The 23,064-nt window shown below is 38.0% G+C and overlaps 1 protein-coding gene across 2 annotated transcripts in view; it reads right to left on the minus strand.

Moving 5' to 3' along the window:
• Positions 1-772: 772 nt before the first annotated feature.
• The window catches only part of KAT2B (lysine acetyltransferase 2B), a 118,573-nt gene continuing 96,281 nt past the window's right edge, over positions 773-23,064 (minus strand). The window contains exons 12-18 of one of the 2 annotated variants that reach the window (XM_030933369.1): positions 18,384-18,494; positions 14,663-14,806; positions 8,852-8,966; positions 7,220-7,256; positions 6,917-6,980; positions 6,736-6,820; positions 773-2,842 (exon numbers count right to left, since the gene is read on the minus strand). In XM_030933369.1, the coding sequence (XP_030789229.1) occupies positions 2,649-2,842; positions 6,736-6,820; positions 6,917-6,980; positions 7,220-7,256; positions 8,852-8,966; positions 14,663-14,806; positions 18,384-18,494 (750 nt within the window). In that variant the 3' untranslated portion in view covers positions 773-2,648. The remainder of the gene's footprint in view (positions 2,843-6,735; positions 6,821-6,916; positions 6,981-7,219; positions 7,257-8,851; positions 8,967-14,662; positions 14,807-18,383; positions 18,495-23,064) is intronic. The other variant, XM_030933372.1, reaches the window with a different exon arrangement.

The raw sequence follows: 23,064 nt of genomic DNA on the forward strand, positions 1-23,064 counted from the left end.
TTCGGGACTGGCCTGCCTTCAGAGAGCACCACTGTTCTAGGGCTGCACTGAGCGTAATGGGAAAGTCCCTGCCCCATTAGTGGGGTACAGAGCAGCTTGTCGGTAACATTCTGGGATACAGAACAGTGGTAACGAGCAGCTGGTCAATCACATTCTGGGTTTCAGCATTAGAAAGCCCATTGTCCATAGGTAAAAAGGAAGCCACATTCTCCAATATCCATTTTACTAGTATTAAAGGTAGTATTTTGGCCATCGTATGCCTTTTTTTTTTTTTTTTTTTTTTTTTTTTTTAAACTTCTCAGTTGGCTTAGATTTCAGTAGAGAAGAGGGGTTCTCTTGGTTGGGTCCTCTCAAACCCCAAAAGGATATAGTATTGTTTCCTACAGACATCATTTTGAATAACATTAAAAGCTCATATGGGAGATGTTTAAAAATCGGCTGTATTTCTGTCTCATTCATATATTTCACAGATGCAAAGTATAAAAACAAAATTCTTTTAATTTCTAAACCGACAACACTCTTCTTTCAATGGATCGTTTTTGCTATTGTTTAGTGGGTGAGTGGGTAAGACGCAGTGGAAAACTCAAAAGACAGAGGAAGCGTCTCTCCTGAAAACCTCTTACTGATGAGATACGGATTTTTATGAAACCTCCCCCAAATGCAACAGAATGCTTAAGATCTAAGGTTTAAGGATTCAACTGATCGTCATTAACTAGATCATAATTCGTTCTGTTAACCTCAGCCTACTGAATGAATAAAACACACCACAAGATTGGAAGCTTTTTAAAATATAATTTAAAACTATTTTGTACCAGTACAATATATTAATTTTACAAATGTAAAATTTTATCAGCTGTTAAAGCATTTGCAAAAACCACACATTCTACTTCAGCTTTATTGCACAATATCTATAAGAAAATATTAATTTTTAAATTAGAAAACATAAAAATGCTTTCAATATAGAAGAGACAATCTGATTTTAAAGACAATACTCTATAAGAATGTCTACTCAGAAAATAACAAACTTTCACAGGATACCAGGCTGGACAGATGCTTCGGCAGATCCGGTACAAAGCACTGTTTAAAACCAGTCCAAGATACTTAATCCAAACTGTATCATCATTCTTCATTAGAAATCTAGACACCACTCATGGTGGTTTCTTATGCTTTAAAAAGTTGAGGCATTTTCAGTGTGAGCATTCTGAATATCTGTTACATATCAAAAACAATACTTCCAACTCAGCCATTTGCGGGGGTCTTTTTCCTTCATGCAGATTATTACTGGCAACTGTTTTTAATGACTATTCATGACCATTTTATTTATGCTGATAGAAAACATCAAGTTAAATACACTTTTAAAAGTTTGTCCTTTACAAAAATCAGTTTATAAATTTGCATCATAAAAAATTAGTGTTGAGACCATCAAGATGGCCTTCATTTATATGGTTGTATATTAGTTGGTTTTCCCAGAGCTGGGATGGCAGATGTCTCACTTTTCTATGTAGTGTAATCAGGAAATAAATCCAAGCACTAAACTGGAATCTCAAGATAGATTAATAAGGTTGCATGATGGATTTTAGGGGGTTATGGCCCTGGACCCATATACTAATGTGGGTGTTAAAATACTGACAGCAAACCCTGGTGGGAATTTAATTTACCTCAGACAATAAACATAATCTGGAGACATAAAAAGGAAAATGTTCATTTACATATTATCAGTGTGGCTGTGTGTATCATAGAAAAGAAAAAAATATTTATTAGAACAAGGATTCACCAGATGGATACATATATAGACCACACATCTTTTCCTATTAAAGCATGTTGATTCAATCTCATGTGTTTTCAAGTTTATGCCTTTGTGGCCAGGGAAATTATCTTTTGGAACTTATGGCCTGCATAAGCAAAGTCAAATACGATATCACACATTTGTGTAGAGAAAATAATTATTAAAATAGTGGTTATGTACTAACAAGTTTGTTGCAGGTAGACAGAATTATCAAAAACCTAAATGCTTATTTAAAAAGTTTGCATTATTTAGAATTTCTTCCTTAGGAATCAAAGCAGTTGCCTTCCTGGAACTGCATTTTTCAGAACTGCTCAAAGCACCTCATCTAGACGAGTGTTTTAAAAAATATATATAAAAAGTCTATAATGAGACTTCAAACATCACATATTTCACCTCTTACAGGGTTTTTTTAAAATCATGTATCCCTTCCTTAAAGTCCTTCAGAATAAAATAAAAATAAACTCTCACATTCCATTAGAAAAAAATGGAAACATTCACGGTCTGAAAATTTTATGAATTTCCCCAAATTTTGCTACTATGTGCAATTTCCTCACACACAGGTTTTGAGGAAACCCCTAATCATCTATCATGGAATAGTCAGCTAATGGACATGCCATAGAAAATTTACCTTAATAGTAGTAAATAGATTAAAATCTATTCCATAAAATAAAAATGTCCTATGACTTCAATTTAAATACATATCTGAAAAGCTAAAAGGAGGTTTTTTTTGTTTTTCAAAAGTGCTAATTATTACATTTACAAGTCTCTTCAATACATCATGTCCAATTCTTTGTAAAAAACTAAACCACCTTGCTTTAGGCACACTGCTTGATGAGTTTCTAAGAAGCAGAGGGGAAAAAAATCACTTGTCAATTAATCCAGCTTCCTTAATTTTACTGAAGAAGAATTTCTCCAGGATATTGGCACATTTGTAGTATTCACTCTCAGGGGGGTTGTACTCTTTGCAATTGGTAAAGACTCGCTGTAAGTCTGCCATGAATAATTTCTTAGACACGTAGTACCTATTCTTGAGGCGTTCACTCATGGTTTTCAGATCTGCACAGGAAAAAAAAATATTAGCAATCTTTGACTCATTTTAAACACCAGCTGATAAAACTGGGACTGGGAAAGAAATCTATGTTGTTGGTTTGATTACATTTTTATCATCCCAATGCTTTTATTTAAGAGAAATTCTTATGATCAAAGAAAACAGTTCTTAAATCTTATGTTCATTCTCTTGTGGGTTTTTTAAAATGTCAAATCACAGCCATTTTAGCATTAAAGGGACCATTATTAGTCATCTGGTTCAATCCCCTGTTCAGCACAAGGAAGCTAAGTAGATTAGCAACAATAAGTATGATGAACTGACTACTGTTAGCTATTCATTCAGAATTATACAGAAGAAGCTCTATCTATATGGAGCAGAGCAGGTGGAACGTTGGTATTGAATCATAAACTATCAGACTGCGTTTGTTTCACTAAACTCACAGTTGTTTTGGTGTCATATAGATAAAGTAGAGAAACTAATAATAAATACATCTGTGAACACACCAGTGACCTTGCATGTAAAATGATTCGAATGAATTTTGCTTCAAGCTCCATCTCTGAAATAAGCATAACAAACTTCATTTAATAATCTATTTTCTAAAGCAAGTAAGCCTTGTGAGACCATTGCAAAGAATTTCCTAATATAGCTGCTTGCTTTAAATTGCAGAATTTTACAGGTGAAAACAGTACTCCAGCTAAACTGATAAAACTAAAGAGGGGTTTCCTCAGTCCTCACTGTCAGGACTAATTTAAAGAATTATATGCAGATTAGAATAGATGCTAACATTTGTCTATTTATGGTTCCGTGGTTGTCTTGAAGTCTGGCTTTATTGTTAAAAGCTATAATTGTATTAACTATGTGTGGAAAAATAAGTCAAATGGGGGGGAAAAAAAACACTTTTGACTACCAATATCCCAAATTCTAAATATGTTACAAAATTTCCAGGGGGAAAGAAACCTATAACCAAATACACTGGGATCATCATTTAATAAGGTAAGTAAATTGATGTACAATATCCCCAAATGGGAAGAAATTCATTTGCATCAATATCCTAAATCCACCACAAAAGCATCAAAGAAGAAATGGAGAAAAGCTGCTTCTGCCTATCTCTTGATTAAAGCCTATCTCGGTTAGAGTGTATGTCATCACATCTATAAATTCAACTTTCAACTTTTCTTTCTTCTCTAACTAAAACAGTTTGGAGAGAGAGAAAAATCTAAAAGCATTAAGAAACACAAAGACTCATCAAATCCACACTAAATGTCCCATCCAAGTGTGACTAAACAGATCAAAATGTTCTCTCATTTAAGGAAGAAAAAAACAATGAAATTGGCCCTAAGTAAAAGTAGATGTTTACATTCCTTTCACTTTTCCACCTAAATGTCTACCACTTAAGATATGCTGCCCAATATAATATTTATAACATTTTAAAAGGAAGAAACATGTACCCCCAAAAAAGGTGGAGGGGGAGCAAAAGGATGACACAACACAAAGAAGTTTGTCCAAAAGCTTTCGAACTGCTTTTAGGAGGTGGGTAAGAAAAGATGGAGAGAGCCTAAAATGCAACAGAAACAAAGCAAGAATTATGGAGGTGTCTGGACTTTTCTGAATAACTATAAACAATTCTGAATACTTCCTTTCTATTCTATAGCTATAGATAGCATTTTTCTTCCTCTGGCCTTCTTAGAGTTTTTTCAATTGACAAAATGAGGTGGGTTAAAAAAGGTGACTAAATATTGGTGGTACCAAATATAGAGACACCATTAAATTATTCTGTTTTCATGTCCCTTCCCCTTAATTTGGGAATTCTGGATAAGCAGGAAAACCCTGCCTAGCCATCCATGGCTAGCCATCCAAGAAGTCATGCTTGGGCCAGACTATACAGGTGATGTCCAGTGTGTGACTCCCTAAATAAAACAGGTTAGATCCCATCCATATGAGAGAAAGCAGGTTAGATCCCATCCATATGAGAGAAAATCCCATCCATTTTTAGAATATGGGGAAAGAAAAGTAACGTTATTAGAAAAATCAAATAAGGAAACAATGGGAAAATGTAAAATTATTGATTTGTCATTCTTGTCTTCAAATACATGATAATCTTGGGGACAAAACTAAATATTTTACTCAGCATCTAAACAATACCAAGAAAAAAAAAATACTGCCCTACTGAAGAACACCATTTATAGCTTTAATTAACTTTGTCCAGCACACATTTCAGCCCATCATTGGCCTTGCTCAATTAGGTCAGTTTTCCCCTCGTGAGACTCAGCTATGCACACAGGTGGTATCCAACTGGAGAAGTTCACAACCTTCACAGGCTGGACCAAGCAAAACACTTTAAGAAAGCAGGCTGTAAGTAGGCTATGATCCATGGGATCTGCTAGACCTATCACTGCACGTCTTCAGAATGCATGTGGACAGGGGCTGAAAGGGCCCCAAACTGACACAACTTCCCATTAGGGTTTCACAAAAGAAGCTGAGACGCTCCAGAGAAGAGGATACAAAAATCAGTTAATTTATGCTTAGAAATGGACACAAAGAGTTTTAACATATTTTGCACATAGTGGACAATACTGATTCCCAAATCAGCCTTCCATTCAGAATTCTAGACTGACTCAACCCTACCCTTTATTTTCTTGTACTGAAATAAATAGTGGTAAGGCAGAGAGAAGAGGGAAAGAAAAGCATAAAGATGTGTGTCCACTTTAAGGGGTGTAGGCTACTGAAATCATTACTACAAATATATAAAATATTCATGTGAAACATTTAAATGCTATAGAAAACACCTATAAATAACTCAGTTATCAAGGAGCTAATGCATCCCTTTCACTCTTCCTTTTCACATTTTTAATACTTCCATAATGTTGTTGTTGTTGTTGTTTTGTTTTGTTTTTTGAGACAGGGTCTCCCTCCAGTGCCCAGGCTGAAGTGCAGTGGTGCAATCACAGCTCACTGCAGCCTCAAACTCCTGGGCTCAAGCGATCCTCCAACCTCAGCCTCCCAAGTAGCTGGGGCCTCAGGCGTGTGCCACTGCACCTGGCTAATTTTTTCCTTTTTGTAGAGACTGGGTCTCACTACCTTACCCAGGCTGGACTTCCACAATTCTTAGCACCTGGAATAGATTACAAGTAGAAAAGAGACAGAAGACTCTGGCTCTCTCCAAAAATATGGCCACATAGCTGATAAAAACAAAACATTTCAGCTAGCTGTCTGTCACCCACACAATGCCAAATTAGTTTAATTTGAGCGTTCTCAATTGATTCAATTAATCATTCATTTTAGCATAGTGTGGGCAAAGCACCAAACTGCACAATTCTACGTTTCTGAAGACATCCTTTTTTGTTTGATTTTGGATATGAGACAAAGCTTAAAATAAAGAGTATATACAGTGACATTAACAGTACCCATCAAGGGCATGGAAAATCCAGAATTGTGGTAAGTAGAATTTCTCCCTCTGAAAGCACAGCAGTCAAGTAGTTTAACTTCTTTCATTGTTATCTTGAATAATTATTAAAAGGAATACCTATTTACGACAGACTCAAAGCATATCAAGAGGATAAGCTGATGTTTTCTATTTGCACCAAACAGTTAGAATATAAGCAAAGTTATATCTAAAGTACCAGCTTTCATATCTAGTGCTATCTGCAGTTACCCTGGATTTTCTGTGTCTAGTGTCATTAAGCTCACGTGGGCTCTAAACGACAGCTGCAGAATGTCTCTAATGAACACAGCCACCCACTTCTCTGCCATCACTACCCCTCCACGGTGCATGGAATCCCACCACCCGTCATACACTTCCTACCCTAAACAGAGGAGTACAAATCAACCTCAGCAACCATTTGTCCCCCACACCGCCATCCAGAGTTTTAAATCTATACTTAGAAAATGTTAATGGCATTACCCATGGGGAACCTTATAACTTCATAATATCCCGGAGCTTCTGTTCTCTTCACAGGTTCCATGAAGGGCCAAGCGCTTTGATGGCTCTTGGGTAAAGAAAAAAGTAAGGTATCTAATATGGAAATTCCATGTAGGAAATCATTTCAAAATATGTGCATGAGGTGAATAAAGAGGACACCCACCTTCACCTGCTGGAGGATGCTCTTGAGCGTGCTGTAAAGCTGGTCAGGGTCTCTGGGCTCTTTACTTGAAAGGAAAAAGGGAAGCAAGGAGCAATGATTAGATTTTTACCCTATTGCCAGCTGATTACTATTCAGCTTATTCTTACAAAAACCTAAAATTGGAATCATTCCAGAATGTTTTAGGAAACTCAAAACCCACCAACTGTTGTGTGAGTGATTACAATTAGTTTGCCCATTTTCTTTAAGTTGCTGGGTGGGGGGAAAAATCACTTCCATTAACATCCTTTTGCCTGTCATACTTACCTTTTCTCTTTTCCACTGGGTTTCCAGCCTGTCTCTCCTATACGTCAACAAAATGAAACACTGAATGAGAAGTGCTTTTGGTCAAGAGAGTAACATAGTTAATACTTATCAAAAACAATAAATTACAGGCATGCCTCAATAAAAATCTACTTCTGAGAAAAGACTGAAATTAATGGCAATTAGTTACTTCCTTATACTGCTAACAATATAAAACATTTCCAAGACTAACAACGCTGCCCCATATGTTACTGTTTTTAAAGCAGGAACACCAACCTTTCAGTGGAGAGCATAGAAAATAAATATGTACAGTACTGTGGGCATGTGTATTTTTTAAACTGAAAGTCAAATGTTTTGCTGATGACCCTGTAAAAGAGTTAAGCTGTTATTTTAGGTCAGAACAAACTCTGTCCTGGTCTCTGTTCTATTTGGCTAAGGCCCTGCTTGTAATGCAAGAAAGCTTAGTGTAGCAGATAGAAAACAGCCTGGAGTCTGACAGATCTGGATGTGATTTCCTGTTCTTTCCTTAAAAGGTAACTCACCCTAAATAAGAGTAAGTTGTCTCTCAGTTTATCGATCTATAAAACAGAACCCTAAAAATCAGGTGGTTTCATCCCTATTGAGAGTAGTTGATGTACAAAAAAAAAAAAAAAAAAAAAAAAAGCACAGATAAATGTGTGGCACAAGTAGGCATTCAGTGATCTGGTTACTATTATGTCATTAATAGAGATATTACATGGAAGTAGAATTTCTGGATTTAGCATAAAAGTAAGATCTCCCAGAGGGCAGATGTAATAAAGTGATATATCTTGCCAAAATAACATTTTATTTTTTCTGGAAAATTTTTGCTTGTTTTTGTTTTGTTTATTAATGCTTAAATATATTAAAAAGAACTTGGATTTGAACTGAATAAAATTGCCAAATGATATTCAATGGCTTTTGACCTATAAAAACAACTATTTGGTATGGTTTAACCCAATACAACTCAACTCTAACATACAGCCAAGAACCCTTAGGAAAACTACTGTAAAATGGGGAATATGAAACAAGGTATACAATTTCCATCACGCACATCAAATAATATGTTTTAGAAGTTTGGGGAGACTAGTTTAGTCAAGCACTGACCTTGGAGGTTGCAACCCTGGAGGCAATGAGACACGGTGCAAACAGTAAGTTGTTTGGACATCAGAACTGGGCTGCTTCTAATTCTGACCGTTACTGGCTATGTGCCCTTTAGCAGTAAATGATCTAACTGCTTTGGAACTCGATTTCCCCATTTATAAAATAGGATTCCCTGCTTTCAAGGTTGCATATGCGTAATAATTCGCACTGTGCTACAAACAGCAGACTCTCTTAATAAATGGTGGATATTAACAGCTATTACAAGGGGGCATCTAAGCTCCCTTTGGTTTGTTTGTATTGGGTGGTAGGGAAGACATAAAAGGATGACATTTGCTGCCTTTCTTAAAAGACTAGAGATAACACAGAGACAGGCAGGGCAATATAGCTTTCCAAGTTACTGCATTCTGGAAATTGTTTCAAACACAAATCACAGCATTACTAAAAAATTTCACTTTTAAGACTCTCTCTCCAAAAAAAAAAAAAATTCGCTTTTAAAAGAAGGTCTATACATACTAATTCCAGGAATGCTTTCTATAGGAATCTGTCGAACTCCATCTTTAAAACATGAAAGTCCAGGGTAAACTTTTCGAATCTGTGCCTGTTTTCTTTCAATCAGCTTTTTAATTATCTGTAAAGCACAAGAAGGAAATGTGTTTAGGGAAAGAGGTCTATGGATACAGTTCAAGTCAGCCAACCTAATGAAATGTTTTCCTAACAAAACAGTCTTTTTTATAAAATGAGATGGGAGAAAGGGGTGAATGCTATTTAACAGGTAAGAAATGAACAGATTATATTATACCATGTCTATTTAGTGACATTCACAAAAACATCTTTGAGTTACTTGTCCCTGCCATCCAGAAAAGCCAATATTGAGAAAACACACAGCCCCTAGGGCCCACTTGTCATCTGTAGCATAACAGCCAATTATTTTGCCCTGCCTCTCTGAGGAGGCTCTGCCAGAATTACAGGAAAGCAGCCCTGAGCATTCACGACTCAGTCAAGTGACAGAATCTCTTCACATCCCATAACTAGGAACTGTTCCCTTCAGACTAGAGAGGCAGGTAAACGGGCCCCAGAAAGTCCCCAACGCCTACAGTAGTTAAAGCTTTACTATTTAAACTTTTCAAGGCTGGAGCTCCAACCTATTCTAGCTGCATCAAAAAAGCAGCTCTATAATAGTAGGCTGTCATGAGAAGAAAGAAAACAATAATACAATTTAAAGTATCATCTATTAAAGCAACACAACCATGACATGAGCCATCACATTGACTGAGAAATGTTAAGAGATGTTTTGTTTGTTGTGTAAAATAATTATTAATATGCTGAGGTAACTACTTCCAAGACAGTGAGGTTATCCCTTTAAAAAAAAAAAAAAAAAAAAAAACTAAAAAATCACCATCCGGAAATTAAACATATCACAACGAAATTTTGGAAAAATGAAACAAAACAATAGAAATCATTAATTGCATTCACAAAGGAAAACAAAAAAATCTACTTCCTGATTGATTTCAAACATATAGCTGGTAAATACTGCAGCATGAATATGTAATCCTAACAGTTAAACAAATAACTTCATAAAATGAATGAGCTAGTAAAAGTATATTCCTAGTAAATCTAGATCAGTGCTGTCCAATAGAGACATAATACAAGCCACTCATGTAATTTAAATTTTTCTAATAGCTGCATTTTTAAAAGGCAAAAAGAAACAAGTGAAATTGATTTTAATAATGTATTTCATTTAACCCATTATATCTAAAATATTGTAACATACAATTGGAAAAAAGTGTAAGATATTTTACATTGCTTTATTCATATGAACTCTTGAAAACCAGAGGATTGGCCAGGCGTGGCGGCTCACACCTGTAATCCCAGCACTTTGGGAGGCCGAGGTGGGTGGATCACTCGAGGTGAGGAGGTTGAGACCAGCCTGGCCAACATGGTGAAACCCCATTTCTACTAGAAATACAAAAAATTAACTGGGCATGGTAGTGCACACCTGTAATCCCAGTTACACAGGAGGCTGAGACAGGAGAATCGCTTGAACCTGGGAGGTGGAGGATGCAGTGAACCAAGATTGTGCCATTGCACTCCAGCCTGGGTGACAGAGTGAGACTTCCTCTCAAAAAAAAAAAGAAAAAGGAAAAGAAATAAAGAAAGAAAAGAAAATCAGAGGATTGTATACTTATAGCATGCCTTAATTTTGACTAACCATATCAAGTACTCAGTGGCCACATGTGGCCAGTGACTGCCACTTTTGACAGGGCTGATCTAGATGGGTGCTTTCCATTTATTTGCAAGTCCAAATCTTCTTTTTTAAAAAACTAAGAATCCCAGCCGGTCGCGGGGGCTCACGCCTATAATCCCAGCACTTTGGGAGGCCGAGGCCGGCAGATGACGAGGTCAGGAGATGGAGACCATCCTGGCTAACACAGTGAAACCTCATCTCTACTAAAAATACAAAAAATTAGCCGGGTGTGGTGGCGGGCGCCTGTAGTCCCAGCTACTCGGGAGGCTGAGGCAGGAGAATGGCGTGAACCCGGGAGGCGGAGCTTGCAGTGAGTCAAGATGGTGCCACTGCACTCCAGTCTGAGCGAAAGAGTGAGACTCCGTCTCAAAAAAAAAAAAAAAAATTCCCAAGGGCAATCTCCTAAATAGACACCTTCAGAGAATATGCTGAAGACTGTTTCAATTTGGAAAGTTTCCTTCTCTTCACCAAGGGACTCTCAAATGCAATGACCTCCACACACCTCGTGTAGCACCTTAAAGATTGTGGGCTCCTGAGAAGTGACTGTTAATGGGACTGGGAGGCTTCCTAAGTTCTCTGTACCTCCAGTAATCACTATGGAGAAGAGATCTTTTTTAATTTTAATTTTTTGTTTTCATTTTAGATACAGGGGGCATTATGGGTATATTGTGTGATGCTGAGCTTTGGGCTTCTAATGATCCCACTGTCCAGGTAGTGAGCATAGTTCCTGACAGGTAGTTTTTTAACCCTTACTCCTCTCCCTCTCTTGCCTCTTTTGGAAAACCCAGTGTCTACTGTTCCCATCTTTGTGAGCACGTATACCCAATGTTCAGTTCCCACTTATAACAGAAAACATGCAGTATTTTGTTTTCTGTTCCTGTGTTAATCTGCTTAGGATAATGGCCCCAGCTAAACCCACACTGCTGCAAAGGACATGATTTTGTTCTTTTTTATGGCTGCATAATATTTCATGGTGTATATGTACTACATTTTCTTTATCCAATCTACCTTTGATGGGCACCTGGATTGATTCCATGTCTTTGTTATTGTGAATAGCGCTGCAATGAACATAATAGCACATGTATCTTTTTGGAAAAACAATTTATTTTCCTTTGGTATATGCTCAGTAATAGGATTGCTGCATGGAATGGTAATTCTATTTTTAATTCTTTGAGAAATCGCCAAACTGCTTTCCACAGAGGCTGAACTAATTTGCATTCCCACCAAGAGTGTATAAGCATTCCGTTTTCTCCACAGCTTTGCCAACATCTGTCATTTTTTTAACTTCTTAATAATGGCCATTCTGACTGGTGTGAGATGGTTGTCACATTGTGGTTTTGACTTGCATCTCAGAAAAGAGATATTTTCATTGTGTTCTAGTATATTATCTTCACCTCCCTAGAAAATATCTTCACTTCAACTCCCTACCATGACCATAAAATCAATGCCTTCCAGATGAAAGTATGTCCTCATCTTCTTCTCCTGAAGTCCATAGCTCAGTCCTATGATCTACCGCTGTCAGTTTTAGGGTCTCCCAAAGCAGAAAATTTCAGTGGAGTAGTTCCCCATCTCCAATACATCACCCAGTCTTTGCATGTCTCCTTATTAAAAAATTGCATTGAGTTTCCCCATCCTTACTTTGGCTTCTCCAACCCCAATTCCTTGTACTGTCACATGTAGATTAAGATTTAAGAATTTATCCCCCCACCCACCACCTAGCCTATCCACACATACATGTATGCATGTACACACACACACACATGAATAGGCACATATATACCCAATTATGCTTGCTCATAGCCTATTTGCACTTTCTCAAATAGTGCCTTCATCACCGACATAACAATGGTCCTACCTGTTCATGTGCCCACAAATCTGTTCACGTTGGACTCTGAGTCTCTGCTAATGCAGATTTCATTACCAGGCTGCCCAGTTCAAAACAAATCTCCCACAAAAAAGTCATGTCAGGTGACATGAGGCCCCTACAGATCCTACCTTTCCCTTGGAGTCAACACTCACAAAGTAGCACTTAACTCTCCACTCTTGGTCCACCCGTTCAACTACACTAGTTTTCTCTCTCTATCTCCATTAATGACAACTACAACTTATTCTGCTCCTGTATACTTTTAGGGGCTAGGAAGTGCCTCAAAATATTCACTGTTTCTTTGCTGCCACCATGAATCCCTAACTTCCTTGAGGGGTTTTTCACAGTTGGAATAAGTAACGCTTGTAAAAAATCAACTGAATTCTGTGGAAAAAAATACTACATGAATCCAAATATATTTTTATTGAAGTGACTTCAGATAGCTTTTTTAAAAACTAGATTAAGAGCTCCAAACCTCCATCACCCATTCAACGGAATGTGTGAGCGAAGGCTGGAGGCAGAGAGGGAGGGGGAGGAGAGGAGAAGCTTCTAAAAAGTTGACTGCTTTGTTAGCCATCTACAATAGCTCTGCGCTTCTGGCGTTCCCCTGTAGGTTTGAAGGGCCAACAGATCATGTACAATGTGAATTTGCAGGCTCTGCCAAGGGAATCCTGCTCTCAGCTAACACCGTGGGGATGAATTAGTGCTGCTGGGAGGAGGAATGAGGAAAGAGCAGCTGACAGCAGGGTGATGGCTTTAGCTGGCCAGCAACTTCTAATGCCGAATGATGTGCTGCTGAATCCAGACCTGCTCATTAAGCCCCAGCGAGAACAATGAGGAAAGCCAGCTCTTCAGAGAGACAGGGAGAGAGAGGAGCCTGCTGTGCTTTATTAACTCTTCCAAGTGCCTACTTGGAATTCTCTCTTAGGCTGATATCTTTGAACAAAAAGCAACAAAAGTTGTTTTTATTTTCAAATCCAAAAAAAAAAAAAAAAAGCCTTTGCTCACTTCCCCAGGAAACATAAGAACAAGACTGAGCCACTTTAAGTAAAAGAAAAATACTTAATGAGTAACTACTATGCACCAGACACTGTGTAAAAAGCTTTAGGGCTGTTACGTAGATAATGCCTGACAAATAACTAAGAACTTGGATTAAGGAGGTTAGTAGAAACCAGAAAACAAAGATGGATAAGACAGATGTCCTCCTTAGCTATTTGTTAGAGAAAAGTGCACTAAACGAATAACAGAAGTATCAAGTGGAATTGATGTGGGATGACACAGCTGCAAACTCCACCCAACTGGGGGCAGCCAGGAGGTGATCCTGCGCTTAACACACAAAGTTCTTTCTTTCAATAAATGGCCTTTGTGTACTCCCCAGTTCTCTTCTTTTCATCATGGGTTTTTTTTTCTGTCTTAGAAAATTTAAATTATTATGTATTCAACTCTATCAACCTTTCCCTTTTACTGCTTCTCTTTTCATTCATATGCATAAAAAATGTCACCTCAATACCAGATAACAAATCACTTAATACCTAGAAAGATAAGCCTTCAGAACTTGCAATATAAAAGCGGAGATTAACATACACTAAGGTAAATGTCTACGTACAATGAATAATTGAAATTCAAATGGGTGGATCAAACTGATGCTAGAGAAGTTCAGAAGAGCAACTGGAACACACGCTGAAACGGTTTGATTTATGCGTGTGCTGAGTGAAGGGGGTGGCTAATGGACGAAGACACTTTGGAGATCAGTAAATAGATGTATTTGGAGTATTTGGAGATGAAAGTAAAGAGATAGGAGTGGGAACGATAATTGAGGCCAGAATGTAAAATGGCTTGAAGGTGAAGTTAAAATATGTCACCATATTTTACACATTTTGTATTTTACACAAATTTAAAAAGTAATGACTCTTGTAGAAATGGTAACCGAGAAAGGAAACAGATCAAGGATACCTTTAAAGAAGAAATCTATGGCCAGGCGTGATGGCTCACACCTGTAATCCCAACACTTTGGGAGGCCGAGGCAGGTGGGTCACTTGAGGTCAGGAGTTCGAGACCAGCCTGGCCAACACAGTGAAACGCTGTCTCCACTAAAAATAAGAAAACTGAGAGTTTGCTATCCAGTAAATATGTACACACAGCACCCAAGGAAATGCAACCCACCTCAGCTAAGACTGGCCTGTACAGAAGGTGAGTGAGTCAACCACCTGCTTACCTCCTTCTGCTTTTTAATGATGACAGAAAATTCTGTGTATGGGATCCGTGGATTTAGCTCACACCCCATTAAAGTGGCTCCTTCATAATCCTTGATATAGCCAACATATTTGGTCTTAGGTATTTTAATTTCTTTGGAGAAACCCTGAAAAGAAAGTAAATTCATTCACATGAACACCATGCACAAATATCTACTGAGTGCTAACTATGTTTCAGGCACTATGTGAGGAATCAAGACAAGCTTCTTTGAAGTTCTCATTGTACTATTCTGAAGAGGATTAGCTTAAAACCACCCATGAAGTTCAAAAACACCAGAAATCTAACTGTGTAAACAGGAAGCAAGACAATATTTTTTTAAATGGCCCTAATAAAAAGAAAGAAATATTAAAAAGTTTAAAACAGAAACAGGTATTAAGTAAAAATTAGGTTTAATTTTGTACTGAATTACATAATTAAATATGACTGTTGCAAATTTCTCCCAAAGTGGTGAGGGGATCCCCAGGATTCTCAACAAATCAATAACATTGATCTAAATTATCAAAGAAAAGATAGTCAAAAAAATAAAGTTATTAGAAACTTAATGTTTCTAAGGAAATGAAATCCTTTCTTTGCAGGCAAAAAAATTCCAGACAGTCACAATGTATGGTTGTTTCAGTGACATTAATGCTTTGGAATATACTCATTTACATACTTTAAGCCATAATAACAGACTGCTTGAGAGTATATATTCAAAATTATAAATATTTATAATATAAACATAATTTTCCTGGCCGGGCGCGGTGGCTCAAGCCTGTAATCCCAGCACTTTGGGAGGCCGAGACGGGCGGATCACAAGGTCAGGAGATCGAGACCATCCTGGCTAACATAGTGAAACCCCGTCTCTACTAAAAATACAAAAAACTAGCCGGGCGAGGTGGCGGGCGCCTGTAGTCCCAGCTACTCGGGAGGCTGAGGCAGGAGAATGGCGTGAACCTGGGAGGCGGAGCTTGCAGTGAGCTGAGATCTGGCCACTGCACTCCAGCCCGGGTGACAGAGCAAGACTCCGTCTCAAAAAAAAAAAAAAAAAAAAAAAAAAAAAAAAAAATAAACATAATTTTCCTTAAGTATCTATTTCAGTTATTTGCAGAAAATTACTTGAACTTCAGCACCATCACCAGCAGTTCACTACCTCATCTTTCAACAAAAACTTATTTTCCAAGTAATTATTGCCATCATCCTCAAAGAGGACTACAGACAAGTCATTTAAGAACCATGGCTGAGATCTCATGCTTTGCACTACAGCTACAGCCAAGGAAAGCTGATGCTCAAGACCTCAGTGAAACAATCCAATTTCTTAGTAAGTTTTACCATAAAAGTTAAAATGCATCTCAAACAATGAGAAGATAACAAATAGGAGATTATTTATCTGTCTTCAGAGCACAAAAAGCTTTCTAATTACATAAAAACATATCAAAAAAAAAAAAAGTCTGGCTGGGTACAGTGGCTCATGCCTGTAATCTCAGCACTTTGGGAGACTGAGGTAGGAGGATCACTTGAGTCCAAGAGTTCAAGACCAGCCCAGGCAACATAGCAAGATTCCCTCCCAACCCCTCGCCATCTCTACAAATGATTTAAAACAAAAATTGCTGGGCATGGTGGCATGCATCTGAGGTCACAGCTACTCAGGTGGCTGAGGCAGGAGGATTGCCTGAGCCCAGGAAGTTGAGGCTGCAGTGAGCTGTGATCATGCCACAGCACTCCAGCCTGGGTGACAGTGTAAGACCCTGTCTGACAGCAAACAAACAAACAAATCCAAACCAAACCAAGTTCATACATTTTATGTAATAAAATCTTTAACATTCTGAAGATTTAAAGAAAAAGCCATGAGCAACGTTGAAACAAATATTATCCAAGGTTAATATTGTTATATATAAATAGTTCTCATAAATCAATGTGCAACTAAACATTTTTATAGAAAAAGGGACAAAAGAAAATGAATTAGCAATCCAAAAAAGGAACAAATACAAAGAGTTGATAAACATGGAAAAATAAATCAAACTTCACATAATCAAATAAATTCAAACATACACAATTTATTATCTGGAAAAGTGTTAAATTTTTTTTCAGTTACCAACTCCTTTCCTGACCCCCTGATACACTGCTGACAAAAATGGAAACTTTTAAAGTATTTGGCAACACATAACAAAAACGTCTGGAAGCAACTCTACTTCTAGAGATTTATTCTAAGCAAATTACCGTCAATGAGGGCAAAACACGTACACAAACACACACCCATACTTATGCACGTTACCTACAAGAAACACCTAAATAGCCAAAAATGTATTGGTTAAAGAAATTATTTTCTATTTCTACAACAAAATCCTAGGAAACCATCAAAATTATTATATACACAAAAATATCAAAAATATATATATAATTATATATATAGGTATGAACCAATTTTTATGTTTATATACACACAGAAAAAATATTAAAAAGGTTTATGTCAAAGCATTAGCAGCATAGGTATGAGTTGAGGGGAAAAACAAAGGAAAAGTTTTAAAATAAAAAAATCAAAGCATTAACAAAAAATTTCTTTGGGTGATGGAATTACAAGCCATTTTTCTTTCCTTCTTTTGCTTTATTACATTTTCTACAATGATTATACATTACTTTTATAGTCAGAAAAGTAAATGAGAATGTTTAGGAATTACAAATCACTGTTAAAAAAATATGCAGCCAAAGAATAGTCCTCAAAAAGCTGAGCTGAAAACTTATTTTAAGACTTAATTAAAGAGAGACAAGGTCCCACTATTTTGCCCAGGCTGTTTCAAACTCCTGAGCACAGCAATCCCCCCGCCCTGGCCTCCCACAGTACTAGGATTACAGGCATGAGCCACTGCACCCAGCCTGAGCTGAAAACTTCTGATAAGAAACTGTTAGGACAGAGTCCTGGTGAAGTTGCTCACGCCTGTAATCCCAGCACTTAGGGAGGCCGAGGTGGGTGGATTGCTTGAGTCCGGGAGCTCGAGACCAGCCTGGGTAACATGGCAAAACCCTGTCTCTACTAAAAATACAAAAAATTACCTGGCTGTAGTCACAGCTACGTGGGAGGCTGAGGTGGGAGAATCACCTGAGCCCAAGAGGTCAAGGCTGTGGTGAGCTGAGATTGCACCACCACAGTCTCAGCCTAGGCACCAAAGTGAGACCCTGTCTCAAAAAAAGAGAAAGGAAGGGAGGAAGGGAGAAAGGAAGGAACTGCAAAGATGACAGCCAAGCTCCTAGCCCACTATGTGCTGTAGAATCAGTACTGTTTGCAGTTTTTTGTAAACTCCAGGATTTCCTCTCTGCTATCATAAATGGAGGTCTTCCAGAAACTGAATCTGTTTTTCTCATTCACGGAGAATGCCACCCACCAAATTCCAGGACTGGGAATTTCTTATTAGAAACCGTATTTTAGAATGTTACGATGCAATATTATACCTCACTGACAGATGACATTCATTCATTCTCTCAACAAATAGTTATTCAGTACTTACTATGTACTAGTGACACTCTCTAATCCAGGCTGAAGCTTATTTTTGATAAAATATATTTTGATAAAATGTTTTATTTTGATATAAAACAAACGTCTGTTCTTGTAAGTGGAAAACACTGGGGGAGAAACTTATTTGGAAGAAGGCTACCTGAGAACATATTAAGAAAAGTAATGACAAAACAGTGTTGTGCGGTGAGAAACCAACCTGTTTCTTAAAGTATCCAATTGCATATTCATCTGCATATGTGAGGAAGTTCAGGATGTCATGCTTTATGTGATATTCTTTCAAATGATTCATCAGGTGTGTTCCATAGCCCTGTGTGGAAGTTAATATGATACGTTAGATTCTGGAGAAAAATTTTTATAAATCCACCAGGAAATGATGGCGAATTTAGGAGTTTGTACTTTTACGTATTTTACCAACCAGGACCTTTCCTGAAGGAAATATATTGACACCCTTTCTTGCATTTCTTAACTTTGAAAATAAGCTATTAAAAAAAAAAATCAAAACCCTTGCTTCAAAGATAAAAATCATCATTTGAAAATATAAGTTTCTAGTTATTTGAAAATAACACACCAGGGCCACAAGTTCCTAACTCAATCTTAAAGATCACTTGCTGAATATTAATATAAAAGTTTTCAGAATGAATGCTGATTATTAATTTCTGCTTATCTTTAAGGTATTTGAGATTCTCAGAAGAAAAAAAAAGATGCAAATGAAAAGTGCTCTTCATTAGAATATTTAGTAACCCAAGTGTTTACTGTAAACCACAAATTGGCAACCCTTCGAAAGAACTGAATCATCACAAACATAGCATTTTAAATTTGGTCTTATCAGACCTTTCCAAGTGAGGTCTGAGAAGCCCAGACTCTCTGAATAACTAAAGGTAGTGAACAATGTTGAATAAACTCAGTGACTGAAATATTTTTATAATATGAAGTTTTTTTAGTGACAAAAGCTTACAGAAAACATATAAATCTAATGTGATTGTTTCAGAACCTCATGAAGAGAGATTAAAGTAAATCCAGCCGGGCGCGGTGGCTCAAGCCTGCAATCCCAGCACTTTGGGAGGCCGAGACAGGTGGATCACGAAGTCAGGAGATCGACACCATCCTGGCTAACATGGTGAAACCCCGTCTCTACTAAAAAAAATACAAAAAACTAGCCGGGCGAGGTGGCGGGTGCCTGTAGTCCCAGCTACTTGGGAGGCTGAGGCAGGAGAATGGCGTAAACCCGGGAGGCGGAGCTTGCAATGAGCTGAGATTTGGTCACTGCACTCCAGCCCGGGCAACAGAGCGAGACTCAGTCTCAAAAAAACAATTTTTTAAAAAGTAAATCCAAGCATCCAGACAAAAATATCTTCACATAAATTTTCTACAATTTGATGGCACATTTTTCTAAGTAACTCAAGTATGCTCCCAGGTATGATCTCATGGAATCACAGTACCTCTCAAGGACAGAAGGATCTCTGGAAGTCATTTTGTCTAACCCCCTAACCCATATGAGGCTAGAGGCCTTTTGCCATCTATCATGAAAAGGCAATCGGCTAGAACACCTCCAATGTAGGGCAATTCCTTGGTGGTGAGATAGACCAATTCATTTTCAGGCATTATATGGTTGGAAATTCCTTCCTAACATTCACCCAAGATCTGGTCATGGTTATTTCTACTTATTGGCCTTAGTTCTACTCCTACAGTTACAAAGACTCATTCCTGCTTTTAACAGCCCTTCAAGCCTTTGAAGATTATACACTCTCACACATGCCCATCCGTACTTCCCCAGTCCCAAGCCAAGCACCATCAAGGTTATAGTCATTCCTCATATGGCATGACTGAATGACACCTCATCAAACTAATCACATTTTTTTTTTTTTTGGACAGAGTCTTGCTCTGTCGCCCAGGCTGGAGTGCAGTGGCACAATCTTGGCTCACTGCAAGCTCCGCCTCCCAGGTTCATGCCATTTTCCTGCCTCAGCCTCCTGAATATGTGGGACTACAGGTGCCCATCACCACACCTGGCTAATTTTTTGTATTTTTAGTAGAGACGGGGTTTCACCGTGTTAGCCAGAATAGTCTTGATCTCCTGACCTCGTGATCTGCCCACCTCAGCCTCCCAAAGTGCTGGGATTACACCTCCCAAAGTGCCGGAAGCCACTGCGTCCGGCCACTAATCACTTTTTTCAGAGCTTTTTCTAATATAACAATGCCTTTCTAAAGCATGGATCCCAGGACCAAGCATAATAATAAGGGGACAGTATGTCCAGTAAACAGAACAGTATCATCATCTCCCTCTTCTGCAAATTATTCTTCCATTTATGTCACCCAAAGACATTTTAGCTTTTAGCTTTTCCCAAACATATCACAATACTGAACACAGAGAGTATGAATAAAATTTGGATAAAAAGACAAATGAACTATTTCTCTCCTTGAGGAAACGATAGGAAAATGGGGAAGATAAACATATAAACACACGTGTAGAGAAGGGGCATACTATTCAACAGAGTAGACACTAGCCTCATGTGGCTATTGAGCAATTGATATGAGATTAGTCCAGTTTGAAATGTCCTGAAGTATAAAAACACACTAGGAAAAAAATTCTCATTACTAACATTTTATACTTACTACATGTTGACAAGACAATAAAAAATGCCTAAATTAATTTCACCTGTTCCTTTTTACTTTTTTTAATATGGCTACTCAAAATTTTGAAATTACATATGTGACTTGCATTTGAGGCTTGCATTACATTTCTGTAATGCAGTATTGGTACAGAGTGATATATTTGTATCTTCAATAGTGTGCCAGGTGTAGTGGCTCATGCCTATAATCCCAGCACTTTGGGAGGCTGAGGTGGGCGGATTACGAGGTCACAAGATCAAGACAATCCTGGCCAACATGGTGAAACCCCATCTACTAAAAATACAAAAATTAGCTGGGCGTGGTGGCATGTGCCTGTAATCCCAGCTACTCGGGAGGCTGAGACAGGAGAACGGCATGAACCAGGGAGTCAGTGGTTGCAGTGAGCCAAGATCTGAGCCAAGATCATGCCAACGCACACCAGCCTGGCGACAGAGTGAGACTCTAGCTCAAAAAACAACAACAAACAAAACAAAACAAAACAATAGTGCAAAAGACCATAATCAAGGTGGTAAAGAGGGGGAATAGAAGGAAAAGAAAATGTTTAAGCTAGGCCTTAAAAAAGTTTTTCGGCCGGGCGCGGTGGCTCAAGCCTGTAATCCCAGCACTTTGGGAGGCCGAGACGGGCGGATCACGAGGTCAGGAGATCGAGACTATCCTGGCTAACACGGTGAAACCCCGTCTCTACTGAAAATACAAAAAACTAGCCGGGCGAGGTGGCGGCGCCTGTAGTCCCAGCTACTCAGAGGCTGAGGCAGGAGAATGGCGTAAACTCGGGAGGCGGAGCTTGCAGTGAGCTGAGGTCCGGCCACTGCACTCCAGCCCGGGCGACAGAGCGAGACTCCGCCTCAAAAAAAAAAAAAAAAAAAAAAAAGTTTTTCAAATTGGAAACAAGAGAAGGAAATGGATTGGAAATCTAAATGTAAGGTATAATAAACCTTTACAAAAGTATTATAAAAAGATATAGGAAAAGTGGGCATATAACTTAGGGTTACAAAAAGGCTTCTTAAAGAAAATATAAAATGCAAGAGCATGAAGTAAAAGACTGATTATTAAGTAGAATACTTCAAATTTTAGAACTTCTTCAAGGCACCATAAATAATCAAAGATACCATAAACAAAAGACAAATGACAAGTTAGGGGGTGTAGCTGCAACATATATTACAAAGATTTAATATCAAAAATACATAAATATATTCTATAGAATCAATACAAAAAAAGAGGTAGAATAAACGAAAATTTGTCAAAGGATAGAACAAGAATATTACCAGTAAATATAAGCAATATGTTCGACCTCAATAGCGATCAGAGCACTCTACCATAAAATGAAATATTTCACTTGACGGTATGCAAATATGTTTACAGTTTATGTACCCAGTGCCAGTAATGGTAGGGAGAACTATTCTCTCCAACACCACTGGTGAAAAATGTAAACTGGTAGACCCACTGAGAAGGCAATCCGGAAATAATTTTTTAAATTTAGACTGGCTATATTAATTCATATAGGAATTCTGCTTCTCAGTGTCTAAGGAAACATTTCTAAACAGAGCATTGTTGGTGATAGAATATTACTGGAAATAAGCATATATGTCTTCAGTAGAGAAATGATTACATAAATTATGGTGCATCCATATTATAAAATACTGTACAAAAAGAATAAAGTAGCTATATGTCAGCATTAATAGAAATTCCTGCAATTATGAAAATGTTCTTTATCTATGCTATCCAATATGATAATGATTAGTCACATGTAGCTACTGAGTACCTGAGTAACCAAGGAGGTAAACATTCATTTTAATTTAATGTATCTAAATATAAATTTAAACAATCACATATAGGCACTAAAGCTGAAAGGTCTCTAAGACAATGTTAAGTTTTTTTCCAGTAAGGCAATGCATACAATATGAACTCCACTTATTTAAATGGGAAAGAAAACAACAACAAAAAACCACACAATCACCTCTTATCTGTAGGTTCAGTAAGTTCCAGTACATGTGTCAATACAAAAGTACCTGGAGGCCGGGAGCTGTGGCTCAAGTCTGTAATCCCAGCACTTTGAGAGGCCGAGACGGGTGGATCACGAGGTCAGGAGATCGAGACCATCCTGGCTAACACGGTGAAACCCCGTCTCTACTAAAAATACAAAAAAACTAGCCGGGGGAGGTGGCGGGTGCCTGTAGTCCCAGCTACTCGGGAGGCTGAGGCAGGAGAATGGCGTAAATCCGGGAGGCGGAGCTTGCAGTGAGCTG

The sequence above is a fragment of the Rhinopithecus roxellana genome, chromosome 1 (assembly GCF_007565055.1).
Source record: "Rhinopithecus roxellana isolate Shanxi Qingling chromosome 1, ASM756505v1, whole genome shotgun sequence".
In the NCBI taxonomy this organism is placed as follows: Eukaryota; Metazoa; Chordata; class Mammalia; order Primates; family Cercopithecidae; genus Rhinopithecus; species Rhinopithecus roxellana.